At 39.0% G+C, this 13,703-nt stretch overlaps 1 protein-coding gene across 2 annotated transcripts; it reads right to left on the bottom strand.

Annotated features, from left to right (window-relative positions):
- Nucleotides 1-544: 544 nt before the first annotated feature.
- On the bottom strand, nt 545-12,911 carry C8H2orf66 (chromosome 8 C2orf66 homolog). Of its 2 annotated transcripts, none has more exons than XM_061147954.1 (5): nt 12,854-12,911; nt 3,869-3,967; nt 3,578-3,709; nt 2,539-2,737; nt 545-842 (listed from the first exon to the last, which is right to left on the bottom strand). In XM_061147954.1, exons 3-4 carry the CDS (start codon nt 3,695-3,697, stop codon nt 2,558-2,560), a joined length of 300 nt encoding a protein of 99 aa, XP_061003937.1. In that variant the 5' UTR covers nt 3,698-3,709; nt 3,869-3,967; nt 12,854-12,911; the 3' UTR covers nt 545-842; nt 2,539-2,557. The 2 variants fall into 2 exon arrangements, with proteins under 2 accessions (XP_061003937.1, XP_061003938.1); XM_061147955.1 differs by lacking the exon at nt 12,854-12,911 and adding an exon at nt 4,277-4,306.
- Between the last annotated feature and the right edge of the window lie 792 nt (nt 12,912-13,703).

Below are 13,703 nucleotides of genomic sequence, written 5' to 3'. Positions count from 1 at the left end.
TGCTGTAGGGTTTCCCTTGTAGCTCAGTTGATAAAAAAAAATCTACCTGCAATGCAGGAGATCTGGGTTCGATTCCTGGGTCAGGAAGAGCCCCTGGAGAAAGAAATGGCAACCCACTCCAGTATTCTTGCTTGGAGAATCACATGGACAAAGAAGCCTGGCAGGCTACAGCCCATGGGGTTGCAAGTCGGACACGACTTAGCGACTTAACCAAGATATCTGCTGTAGCACAATGTCCACCTCTGAACATCAGGGCAGAGAACATCTCCCGGAGGCCCAAGCAACTCCTAAAATCCCACGTTTCTTTGTCTTCCATTTCAACTTTATTGTGGATATTCATTACTTACTCTCTCTTGATATGAAACTAAGACTATGGGGTCTTTTAATAGCATATGCTGACAATGGGAATGTATGTTCTGTTTAGGAAAAAGATACATTTTAAACCCAAATTCCTGTTACAGATAATGAACTAAAGTAAAAATGATCAATGTCCCTTTCAAATAAAAACACCAATGATAAAAAAGGAACATAGAACACAGCTGAAATGAAACTAATTTATAAGATCATAATTTCCTTTGACTTTATGGTGTTTTTGTAATCCTTGCAAATATATGCAGTGCTATATTGATATCTATGATTACTGAGTAGGAAAAAAACCATGCACATAAGTCACATATGTCCCAAAGCTCAAACTATTTACATGTAAATCTGGAAATACAGAATAAAATCATTGCAGACTGATAAAAGTGGAGGGGGAAAAACACACACAAAAACTTAGCCATGATCAAGACTGAATTTTTCTAGTGAGAAGCTTCATCTGTAGTTTTAAAACCACCAGACTTCTGAAAGAAAAAGAAAACATTATAATGAAATAGAAATGAAGATTATACAATTAACCCAAAGACCCAAAGATCAACATATTTCAGTGAAAACTCTTTTTGTCTTCATTTCCTAATCAGAGTTGTTAGAACTGGAAAGCTTGTAATTATGAAATATTCTCCAAATCAGAAATTTTGCTTCTTTCACAAAGTTGAATAATTCTTATTATATTACAGTACCACTAATGGTGCTCTTTTTTTTCCTGCCCTTAAACATTATCTCATTTTGTGCTTACATGAGTATATGTACTTGATGTTTTCCCTAAAACTTTCTTTGAGTTAGAGATCCATATATGCAATTTATAGATGAATAAACTAAGGCTTAAAAAACAGCTTGTATGCAATACTGTCCCATACTGAAACAGATATGTGGTATTAATAATTATTCTCTTTTTAGTGTATGTTACCCTTGGGGCCGAGTGTGAAAATAGTCAACGGAAGCCTTCATTAATATACTTGTTTTTCTTGTATCTTATTTTCTCATTATAGGACAGTTTTCAAGTGTATATGCCACACAGTAAATTGCATCCTCTTGTTAGAATAACAATCATTTTTTTTAAGTTATCACATTTAAAGTAGCTAATCATCAAAATCCTTTCACAATCATAATCAAGTGCAACAATGGTTTGCTTCCTCATAATTCCATCCATATGCCCATGAAAGAATGGGAGTAGATTTTAATTATGATTTGGTTCCCTTTACTATTCAGAAAAACAAAAAGTTAATAGACTAGAATCATAATGTATTTTCTTTGTACCATACCTGTTCCTTTTTAAATAGTAGGTATTTATTTGATAGGAATGCTAAAGTAATATGAATAAAAAATTAAATCTTAGACATAAATTTCTAAATTTTTTCCCATGATAAAGTGCCATCTTTACTAATATTCTACCTTTTCCTCCCCACTAGGTGAGGAAGTTCAAGCTCAAATATATGCTTAATAATTTCTTCCCAAAGAAACCATTCTTTTAACTTTTTAATTTCTATTTAATCCAACTGGACAATTCAATATATTTCTTTACATACGATTTTCCACATAATTTAGCTATATGACCTGGTCTGAAAAAAGATATAAGAATAGGTGATTTTTCATTGTATCTCATAATTCTATTGAGTGATAATTCTACCATTTTAATATATCTCTTCTCCCCAGAAAGCTATGCTTTGAAAATTACTAACTGTCCTTTCTTTTTAAAACCAGACTGTAAAATATATGAACCAAATCTGAGTATTAACAGTGACGAGTATGATCAGAATTGAGCACTTATTTATGTAAGGAAATAAAATCATTTATTCAAATAAATATTTTCCAAACCTCTTTATGACTCACTTATATGTTTAGAGAGATCTAGGGATAAAGGGGGAGAAGGCAATGGCACCCCACTCCAGTACTCTTGCCTGGAAAATAACATGGATGGAGGAGCCTGGGAGGCTGCAGTCCATGGGGTCGCTAAAAGTCAGACACAACTGAGCGACTTCACTTTCACTTTTCACTTTCCTGCATTGGAAAAGGAAATGGCAACCCACTCCAGTGTTCTTGCCTGGAGAATCCCAGGGACGGGGGAGCCTGGTGGGCTGCTGTCTGTGGGGTCGCACAGAATCGGACACGATTGATGTGACTTAGCAGCAGCAGCAGCAGGGATAAAGGGATAAATTTTACCTGCACTCAGAGGAAACAGTCAGCCTTTGAGGTAATTGGAGAGGGAGTTTTTCTGTTCTTCATAATCTGCAAATGCAGAAGCAATAAGTTCTGACTGCAAGGAGAGAGGCCTGGGATTCTCATTCATGGAGAAAGTATCTGAAAACCTCCCAAGATCAAGACCTCTTCCTTTAAAATATGCCTGAAGAGTCCTAAAAAACTGAAGAGAGAAAGAAATGTTCAATGTCATTTATAACTTAAATACCCCAAGCACTCAAAGGTGAGTATTTTTTCCCTCATTTTGCCCCCTGAACCCCACAGTGCTCAGAGCTCAGATGCCTCCTCTCTGACTGATGGTGAAACAGAGCCAGTCGTTTTGGATGTGGGGTTTTCAGCTGTGTGTTCTGCAAATACACAGAAGCTACGCAAGTGCTATTAGATTATTTTAATACTATATTGTTATATTTTACATAATTTTCTTTAGAAAAATAGTATTGTGAAATCATAAAGTCAGCATGTTTGCTATATTTGGCATATTTTTAAATGAGAATTTTTACTGATGTTTTGAATTATATTTCCAAGATAACTTTATGCTGAAAATAACACCTAGCAAATTGACAAGAATACAGGTTAACCTTCAGATTTTGCAACTGGGCTTTGCAAGTGTTGGTTATATGACAGTCTGTTTTATTATCAGTTCAACCTAAGCTGTGCAAAATGCAATTCCCTGTTACACTCTTAATTTTGTATATTTATTAGAAATCAAGGCTATGAAGTCAATATGTGTATAAGATCATTTACAAATGTAATGTGCTATGTGTGTATAAAATCATTTCTAAATATAAATTTGTTTCTTCACACAGAAACAAATGTAAATCGGCTAGAGAAACACTAGAACACTGGCTATAGGCTAGCAAAATTCACCTCTAGCCCTGCTGGGGCATCTTCTCAACCCTCGGCAGCCTGTCTCCACTGTTGTCTAGCAGAGTGCAGTGAGCATAACTCCAGGGAGATGCTGATTTCACCCCACAGCCCGGAATGTCCCGGTGGCTATTCTTACCAGATCTCGGTTTCTAGGAATGTTGAGGGGCTTCCATTTTTCCTCATTTCTCAGCATGGCTCCTTGCACAAGCCCAGGTAGTACCAGGGCACCAGCCAGCAGCAGGAATGCTTTGGGCATGGTGGAGGGAAGCTGAGTGAAAGGAAGGATCAAGGAATGTCGATGACCAGAGAGGGAGTGACTGAAGAAAAGAAAAAGAGAAGGGAGGAGGAGGGAGGGCAGAAGTAGAGAAGAGAAAGGGGAAACATTTTTAGAGGGAAAGAAGGAAGAAGAGGTAGTATGTCGATTCACCTGAATTTTGCAGTCTTCTTTTTTTCCTCTTCATTTGCTAATGAGGTCCCCCCAGAGCCAGCTGATTAGCTTAAAGGAGTTTTTGAGAATGAGGTTATCCTGTGACAAACAAAGCAATTATGAATACAGCCTAGAATGTGAGTATGCCTTTTCAACTGAAAAAAAGCCCTTGTCCCAGAGAAAGTGTATTTCTTAATAATAACAACAGCAGAACCCAAAGCAAACAACAACCCATCTTAATTTACTTTAAGTGGTAAGACAGCAGACTCGAAGAGAAGAAAAAAAAAAATGTACACCTTCCACACAGGTCGGAGACAGACACACCACACCAGTGTTAGTAGAGACTGTCTCCCACCCCAAGGTGTAAAATGGAAACAAAACTCAACAGAAAGAGCTAATAAAGCTTACCAGGAGGTCAGTTTTGCCTGGCCCTGGTTGGTTACACTGCCTGCAATCTGCAAGGCGATTCATGGCTACTTATAACCAGTGGATCAGTTGCAGGTGGGAGTCACTGACGTGAGCAGGAAGAGTTCAAAAATAATGATTCCATTTTCTTCCACAGCACAAAGACCCTTGAAAATCACATCTTCAGGCTTCTTCGGGGCTAACAGAAAACCTATTTGTCCTAAATACAGCAGATTCTCCTCCAACCACTGAACATTTTATTTGGATGTTATAAAATACACAAAGCACTTCCACACAGCAGAATGGCTTTCTCCTTTTTCACTTCTAAGAGAAGGTATATACACAGCAGCTGGGAATATGATGATGACTGTCCCACCTAAGAGAATGTACTTTTGAAGTTATTAGCCTTTCAAATTAAACAGAAAATTCTATTGCAAGAGATAAATTGCTCTTTTGTAACCCATAACTTGTATTTCTTCTGGGAATCTCAAGAAACTTTACAAGTTTTAAATAGTAGCATGGTTTATCATAATACCCCTTCAAATAGAGCAAAAAGATAACATACATTTTGTGTAGAAAAAAAAAAATATTGCCTTATCTACAGCATCCTCTTGCTAAATAAATGGCATCTGCAGAAAAGTGTAGGGTTGAGTAATCGGACTTGATGAATTGAAGTTGCTTTGGTTCCGATAATTCAGAACAATCCAGGACAAGCTCTTTGTTGAGAAGGTTAGTAATCTGTATCCCCTGGAGAAGGGAATGGCAAGTCTCGCCAGTATTCTTGCCTGGAGAATTCCATGGACAGAGGAGCCTGGAGGGCTAAGGGTTGCCCACCATAGGGTTGCAAAGAGTCAGACACAACTGAGTGACTAAACTTCCACTTTCACAGTAACTGTACTGGAACTTAGAGTACCTGGCTACAATCTTAGTCTTGCCATCTTGACCTTGGGAGGGTCATTATGACCTTCATTTATTCACACCTTTGTTCATTTATTCAACAAATTTATATTGAATGCATACTATGTGCCGGGGACTGCACAGGGTTTTTGAGGATAAAATGATAAGAATTATAAATCTGTTTATTTAATCTGTTAATTCAATAAAGGCACTTGCCCTCAGTGAATTAACAGATTAGTGGGCAAGACAGACATTAATCAAACCTTTATACGACAAAATGTATAAATATTAAGGATGACAACTTCTACTGAGATTGTGGTGCTGTGAGTGCAGAACAGGTGGATTTGATGCAGTATGTGGGGTCAGGTAAGGTTTCTGTGAAGAACTGACCTTACAGCTGGTAGATGAGTGGGAGTTACACAGGCAGCCTAGGGGGGACAGACAGAGAAGAGTTGTTCAGAAGGCGAAAAACTCTGCTGGCCCTTGTGATCAGAAGAAACATGGCATTCAAGCAACTGAGATTAAGTTAATATCTGAGGAGCAGAGGGAGCAATGTGGGGAGCTGATGCAGGATGGGCCTGTAGAAGTGGTCAGAGCATAATCTTTCTGTTGCAAGCAGTGCTAAGTGATTGAAAAGTTTTAAGTATCCAAGTGACTTGATCAGACTTGCAACTTAAAGAGGCTATTCTAGTTGCAGTGTGGAGGACAGATTGAGCTAGAAAAGAGAGAGACCAGTTCCTGACTACTGCAATAAGCCAGGCAGGAGAAGATGTAAGCTTGGATTAGGGAGGTAGCACAGATGCAGAATAATGGATGGATCTGAGAGATGATTAGAAGGTACTGGTAATGTACTGGATACTATGGAAGGCAGAGCTAAGGGGAAGAGAGTTTCGAGACCGATCCCTAGGCTTCAGGATAATGCAGCTGAGAGAACTATAGTGCCATTAGCTGACATATCAAACACCAGCATAAAGAGATAAGGATCGTAAGTTCCAGGTGGGACATGTTGAGTTTAAAGAGCCTCGGAAATCTCCAAGTGGGGATGGAGAGTATACAGTTGGATACACAAGTCTGAAGTTCGGAGGAGAGATCTAGGAAGGAGATGCAAATATGAGAGTTGTTGGTATACAAAGGATGAGATTACCTCAGTGAAGATTAGAAAATGAGAAGAAAAGGTGACCTACAACTTGAGCTTTGAGAAATTTTAACATGAACGAGCCTTATGTTGGAATCTATACCAAGGAGTCCGGTGGGTTGCAAAGAGTTGGACACAACTGAGTGACTAAGCACAAACACACATAGAAAGGAGACCCTGGAGACGGGGGGAACCAGGGGAGGATGGAGCAAGAGAAGAAAATGTTACAAGAAGCGACACGTGGAGTAAAGTGAGGACTGAAGATGGAGTGTTGGAGAGGTTAGGTAGATGGAGATGAAAGTCAGCACAGAAGCAGGCAGATGCGGGGACTTCCCTGGCAGTCCATGGGTTAAGACTCCGAGCTTCCACTGCAGGGGCCACAGGTTCGATCCCTGCTCAGGGAATTAAGATCCTACATGCAGCATGGCGCAGTCAAAAAAAAAAAAAAAAAAAGTGAGTGATGGATGGAGAGGAAAGGAAAGATAAAATCAATAATCAAAGTCTTGAGAAGTTTACCCGTATGTGCTGTGGCAGTGGGGGTCGGGGTGAGGGGACGGAAGGGAAAAAAGTGGAAAGAGAGAGGCAGTGGCTACAAGAGCAAATAGAATCAAGAGGAGGTGCTGTTATCACTGACCTGATCGTAAGACTTCAGTCTGTTTAAGTGTCTGTGGTCAAGTGAGTAAATGAACACCCTGGAATTTTAGTACACTAAGTCTTCTTAAAACTCTAGGACTTTAAAGTTAAAGAGCCTAATAAAATTGGAATATTAATGAGATTATTAATACTGCAAACTCCTTAAACAATGCTCACCCTTACTTTCTCCCAGTACCAGCACTGAGCCCAATCTGTAGACAATGAACTTTTGAAATGGGAAAGAGTGAATAAATTAGAGTAGATTTGCAAATCCATTTATCTCTGAATAATTTCTAATTTTAGTTCCATTTATATCAAAACACAGCTCATTTGTTCTCCCTTTTAAGAGCTCCGCATTTAAGAAATATAGTTTCTCAAAAGAGCAATGGACTAAAAATAACATATAAATATTATCATCTATTCATTAAGACTGGAGTTTTCCTGATTGTTAAAAGAAATTATATATTTAAAAATATATATATTTTCTTAATTTCAAGTCTCTGCCTTGAAAAGCAGAAGGTATCATTGATAAAGCTGATGATTTTTTTTCAGTGTATCAACACAGCACTATGTAGATGTTTTTCAATTATTCAGTTGAGAAATTCAATCAAAAGAGAGAGAAAAGAAAAAACCCAAGATAGTTCAGGTTCCCAAACCATTAATTTCTCATCTAAATTGCACCATTTGGCCTCTTCATTAAATAGAGTATTTGTAAAAGTAGTGGTTGGGATATTCAGCCCTCCATACCTAGATCCATCTAAATGAAGGTCTTTGCTGACATTTCTCAACCAGATATTAGGAGGAAAATAGAGTACTCAACATAGGGCTACTGCATAAAAGAAATCTAATAAATGTTGACTGAATCACAAACTTAATTAGATTAGAAATTCAAACATAATGGTAAAATGAGGTCTTGAGAGTCCCTTGGACAGCAAGGAGATCAAACCATTCAATCCTAAAGGAAATCAACCCTGAATATTCATTGAAAGGACTGATGCTGAAGTTGAAACTCCAATACTTTGGCCACCTGATATGAAGAGCCGACTCACTGGAAAAGATCCTGATGCTGGGAAAGACTGAAGGCTGGAGGAGAAGGGGGCGACAGAGGATGGCATCACTGACTCAATGGACAGGAGTGTGAGCAAACTCTGGGAGTTGGTGATGGACAGGGAAGCCTGGCGTACTGCAGCCCATGGGGTGGCAAAGAGTCAGACATGGTTTAGAGACTGAACAACAACAAAAATGAAGAGAGGAATGAAGAGGATATTGTGGGAGGCATGGAAAAAATTTAAAACTATTGTATTGCTGTACTATATCACCTATTCAAACCCTTACTGTCTTTATTAGGAAAAAAACAAAACAAAACAGAGCTGGTATAGTTATTTAGCTGTATCATGAACAGGGACAAGAATTTTATCTTTTCTTCCCCCTGGTCTGAGTAGGGGAAAGGAAAAGTGACTGTTTATAGACTGCTTCCTCAGTGATGATGAGAACTTCAGAGGTAATGGAAAGCTTGCTCACATGACTAAAAGTACGCCAGGCAGCTTTCTGCTCACAGCAATTGTAAATGCTTTTTGTGGTAGTGAACAGATTTCGGTTTGAAAATAGACTAAAGAGAAGAGGGGAGAAGAGGCATAAGCCTCTTGTCAAGAACAGAGCAGAAGAAAAGAGAACCCACCATGACCTCAATGGATGGGAGAGGCTCACCCCTCATATCCTGGGGCTACATAAAGTTTCCAGATCCTGTGAGACCCTGGGGAAGTGAGGGAAGGTCCAGAAACCACTGAAATTGTATGTCTACTCCCCAACTCCAGTCAGAAAGGGGCTTAGACTCAGAAAAGTTGGTTTTATTAAACCCGTGACATTCTTGAACACCTCCATGATATGGCTGATTGCTTTTTTTTTTTTTTTTTTTTTGAAGAGAAAAAGAGATCTTCCTCCAAAACCATGTTACAGCTGTTTAGGGCCAGGGCGTGTGCCAATCCCAGAAGCCAAGGCCGACTGAGGCGGCCATCCTTCCTGAGAGCATTTGCTTCCAAGCCTCTGCTTTAATCAGATCTCTGTTATCATCTGCTGGGGCTTCAGCAGCAAACCCCTTCCCCCAAGGTCCCTCCCTAGTCGGCCTTCCTCCCTGCCACCAGCCTTCCTGAAACAAAACCCACAGGCTGGGCAAAGAGGGACAGCCAGCATATATCTTTTGATGCTGCCATAAGATCAAGCTATTTCTCCTGCAACTAAGATGAAGGAGTAGAGGCAACAAAAGGTAAAAATTATGACAATCCTGCATGATCTGAAACCAGCTCAGAGACATGGAGCAATAAAATGGACATCTAGATTCACCAGGTGACTGGGATATACATCAAACTCTTTCAGCTGGATTGGAGAAGCAGGTCTCTAGACCCCTGCCACCTCAGGCCACATTGGTACCTCCAAAGCTGTAACAAGTGAGTGAAGGATTTTTCCTAAAATATAAAAGCTAAATCCTTTTTTACGATTTTACAAAAAGCTTTCCAGCAGTCAGTCTGCTTTTGCAGCAGAGAGCCTGAGGTAGCTGGTAACAAACTTGGCTTTGCAACTGACCCTGAAGGAGACACAACAGAAAAACAAGGTCACACGGCTCAGAAAAAGCTTACTGGCATCATGTCCAGCTCTACTGGCTTCGGGACGCCCGTAAGATAAAGTCTAAGCTCTCAACCCTGATGTAAAGACCCTCAATATGACCCTGTCCTACCAGCCCAGCCATCTGACCTGTCTAATGAACAACACCCACACATCCACCTCAGCGCCTTTGCACACACTGTTGATTCTGCCTGGAATGCCTTCTCTAACCCTTGCGTGTTCTCAGAACTCCTCCCTACCCTTCAAGGCTCACTGCAGATATCACGTCTCCTGAGAAAAACGAACAACTTCATTACTTCAACAGCTTTTACCTTGAATTTGGATAATGATATTCACTTCCACACATCTCATTGTTCCAAGGTGAGCTCCTTAAAGTCAGCATCATGTCTTTTTTATCATTGATTCTTCAGAGCTTACATTAATGCCTGGCATAGAATAGGCCAGCATATCACAAATGCTTATAGAATTAATCATTGTTTAGGTAATACTTGAGTTTAGATTCTTATAATTTTCTTTTGAAATTTGAGCCTTGTTACATGTCTATCTTGTTATGTTCATCTAAAGATTTACATGATGCCAATTTTTAATAAGGGGGGAGATATAAGTGTAGGTAGGCAAAAAATATTTTTTTTATTTGACTTGACTATTCAGGGGACTAGTAAAGTGTAAGTTAACATTCAGTCTAGTTACTGCACACAAACCAATGGAGATTGGAGTGTGGCACTTTTGTGACCACACATACTTTTCCATTTAAGTCATTCTGGAGCTGAGGTCACAAACAGATTCTTCCCTAGAGTCTTCAGAGGGAAAGTGGTCCTGACCACACCGTGATTTTGGCTTAGTGATACTGATCTAGACTTCTGGCCTCCAGCACTGTCAGAGGATAACTTTTTGTTGTTTCAAACCACCCACCTTTTGTCAATTCATTACAGTAGCCATAGGAACCTAGTACAAGGCATGTCAAGACGCCACGCCACTCATAGAGAAGATCCGTAACTCACAGCTGTGTTAGCCTCTGCTGAATACACTGCATCAGCAAAAGCCCTAGAAACTGGATATAAATTCTTTATTCTCTTTCGAAAAAAGTGAAGTTTCTACTGTTATCCAATTCATAATACAACATGGATTTGATTTGAGCTGAAATGTCTATTATGAACCTGAGGTTCTACATTAGTGAAACCATGCTATAAAATGTCTTTTTATACAAAAGGGATGAGGAAATTTTCCATCTTAGACTATTAAATAAGACCCACACCCCTGAGTCATATAATTTGTAATGGACCTCATATTTTAACCCATTGATAAAATTATTTAAACACGTGGAAAAAACACCATTATTAAAATACTACCTAAATTTCCAGGAACATATTTTGTATGATAAAGGGAGTAGTTTCAGATAAGGGGAAAATTTGTGGATAATTCAGATGGCTATTTCTTTGAATATTTTTGCACATAATGGGCAAATGATTCCCTTTCTTAGTGCTGTTCATCAATTGTGAGTTCTGAAATAGAGTGAGTTGTTATTTTAAAAAAAACCAACAACCCCTCTCCCTACAACTCTCCCCCCACAAATTGATGGTTAGTTCTTAGTATTCTGGGAGCTCTTTAGTTCTTTAGGTGAATAAAGTATTATACAATTATTTTAAACAAAATGAAATAAATAACATACCTTTACTCTTCAAGAATACATTCTGTAAGCCTAGCCCTGGGGAAGTTTCCAAGAAATCTCAGTAGTGCTCCATTTCTTTCTCCAGGGGATTTTCCCAACCCAGGGATCGAACCCAGGTCAATATCTGGATACTCATACTGGGAGAAAAAACAAGCTTGGAACCCTTCCTCAGATTATATACAAAACTAACTTGAGGTGACTCATAAATCTAAATGTAAAAGCTCAACTATAAAGCTTCTAGAAGAAAATACAGGAGAAAGCTTTGAGATATGATGGTAGGCAAAGATGCATAGTTAAGACAAAGAAAACAACGACAATTTAAAAATTGATGTTATAGTTCATCATTATTAAAAAGACTTCTGCTCATCAAAAGTCATCATTAAGAAAATATGCAGGCAAACCACTGACAGAGAAACATATTTCTGATAAAAGATTTGATTTCAGGATATATAAAATACTTACACAGCTCATAAAACCTCCACACAAATAACCCAATTTTTAGAAGTGGATGTTTTAAAGACAGAAAATTCAGGAGGTAGTATTTTTAGCAGAAACCTAAAACATACTCACTGCCACTTGGAAGCACATTACTGTTGGAGAATTAAGATGACATCATCTCTACTACTGAGATTTCTTGGAAACTATTTGAAATTTTTTGCTTTTCTAAAATTTTAGAATCAGCTTGTAGAGTTAAAATAGACTGCTGGAATTTTCACTGAGATTGCATTTAATATACATATTGTTTTGGAAAAAAAATGACATCCTAAAAACAGTGAAACTTCCAGTTAATGAATATTATGTCTCTCTTTTATCTTAGGGCTTATTATTTTTTAGTTTAATTTTGTATTCTTATTCTTTTTTCCCATTTCTTCCCCATCCTTTTTCATTTTTCCCTTATACTACTGTCCTAACATGGTTCCTTATTACTCTTTAACTTTTATTTTTTATAGCATACTATTACCTTTCTAAGAAGAAAACCTCATTTTAAAAACAAATTCCACATTAAAAATTTTGTGTGTGTGTTTGACTTTTTTTTATATTGTACTTTTGAAAGTCTAATCTCTATTCCAGGTTTTTAATTTTTGCTTTTTGATATTTGTAATCAATTTTATACCTTTAAGAGTCTAACTTTTAGTATCCATTTTCTCTTAAGGATTTGATTACTGGCTTGATTGCTCTCTTCCCCTTTGAGTCTCCCTTTTCTCCTCCTGGTCACTTCTTCCTCCCTCCTCTCTCTTCTCTTCTCTGTAAAACTCTGTGAAACTCTTTGGGTGTTCCTGACTGTGGAGGGTTGTTTCACTGTTAACCGAGGGCTTTTGTCTTCGGGGCTGTGTGGACAGAGAAGTCTTGAAGCTACTGTAAGAGGGGGACCAAAACCCAGAGGCAGGAGGCTCAACTTCAGAACTTTGGACCATCACAGAACACCTGACCCCAGGGAATATTAATAGATGAGAGCCCACCCAAAAGTCTCCATACCTACCGGGAGACCAAGCTCCATCCAAGAGCCAACAAGCTCCAGTGCAAGTCACCCTGTGCTAATCCTCCAGCAAAACAGGAACACAACCCTGAACATTAACAGACAGGCTGCCCAAAGTCATGCCAAACCGATAGACACCCCAAAACTCACTACTGGACACTGAACTGCACTCCAGAGAGAAGAGATCCAGCTCCATCCACCAGGACACAGACACAAGTTCCCCGAACCAAGAAACTTTCACAAACCGCTGGTCCAACCCCACCCACAGGAGCAGACTCCACAATTAGGAGGAACTATGACCTCCAGCCTGCAGAAAGGAAACCCCAAACACTGCAAACTAAACAAAACGAAAGGCAGAGAAATATCCAGCAGGTGAGGGAACATGATAAAAAAAACCCTCCAAACCAAACAAGAGGAGGAGATAGGGAGTCTACCTGAAAAAGAATTCAAAATGATAGTTATGATTCAAAATCTTGAAACCAAATTTCCATTGTGTAAAATATGCATCACTAAGTGTGAGACTGCAAAGAGGTGCATGGAGGTGGGCCGGAGCAGACGCTCTCTTTAGAGAAACAGCGTGCTGTGCTGGTTTCGGAACTACAGTTAACGACGTTCAACACTGGACTCTGCCATTCTCCTGGGCAAACAGTGTTTAATCTCTCTGCACCTCAGTTTCCTCATCTATGAAGTAATCCTGCTTTTCAGTGTTGCGAGATTTAGAAATGATGCACATAAGGGGTCCCAAACATGTAGATGCTAAATACATGTTATTAAGAACTGCACATAATGTAACCTAACATGATGGCTCCCAGAGAGCATGAAACTATGACAGTTTCATAGTTTCACAGTTTCATAGTTTTAGTTCAAGAGCTAGAATTAGGGACAAGCAGATCAGTCCTGACTGGCAATTGGTAGAATTTTATGGAGAAAATTCTGATAGCCAAGATGTGGAAGAAAGAAGTTTCTGAGCAACGGCAGAGAAGGAGCAAAAGGGAGAACA

This window comes from Dama dama, chromosome 8 (assembly GCF_033118175.1).
Source record: "Dama dama isolate Ldn47 chromosome 8, ASM3311817v1, whole genome shotgun sequence".
In the NCBI taxonomy this organism is placed as follows: Eukaryota; Metazoa; Chordata; class Mammalia; order Artiodactyla; family Cervidae; genus Dama; species Dama dama.
This window is presented reverse-complemented; position numbering and strand designations above follow the sequence as displayed.

What these genes read in the sequence shown, in the direction of transcription:
- C8H2orf66 (XM_061147954.1), bottom strand. Translation starts at nt 3,697, where the DNA reads ATGCCCAAAGCATTCCTGCTGCTGGCTGGTGCCCTGGTACTACCTGGG. An exon ending in TTCCTAGAAACCGAGATCTG is followed by an intron (nt 2,738 to 3,577) that starts GTAAGAATAGCC and finishes TTCTCTCTTCAG; the next exon opens with TTTTTTAGGACTCTTCAGGC.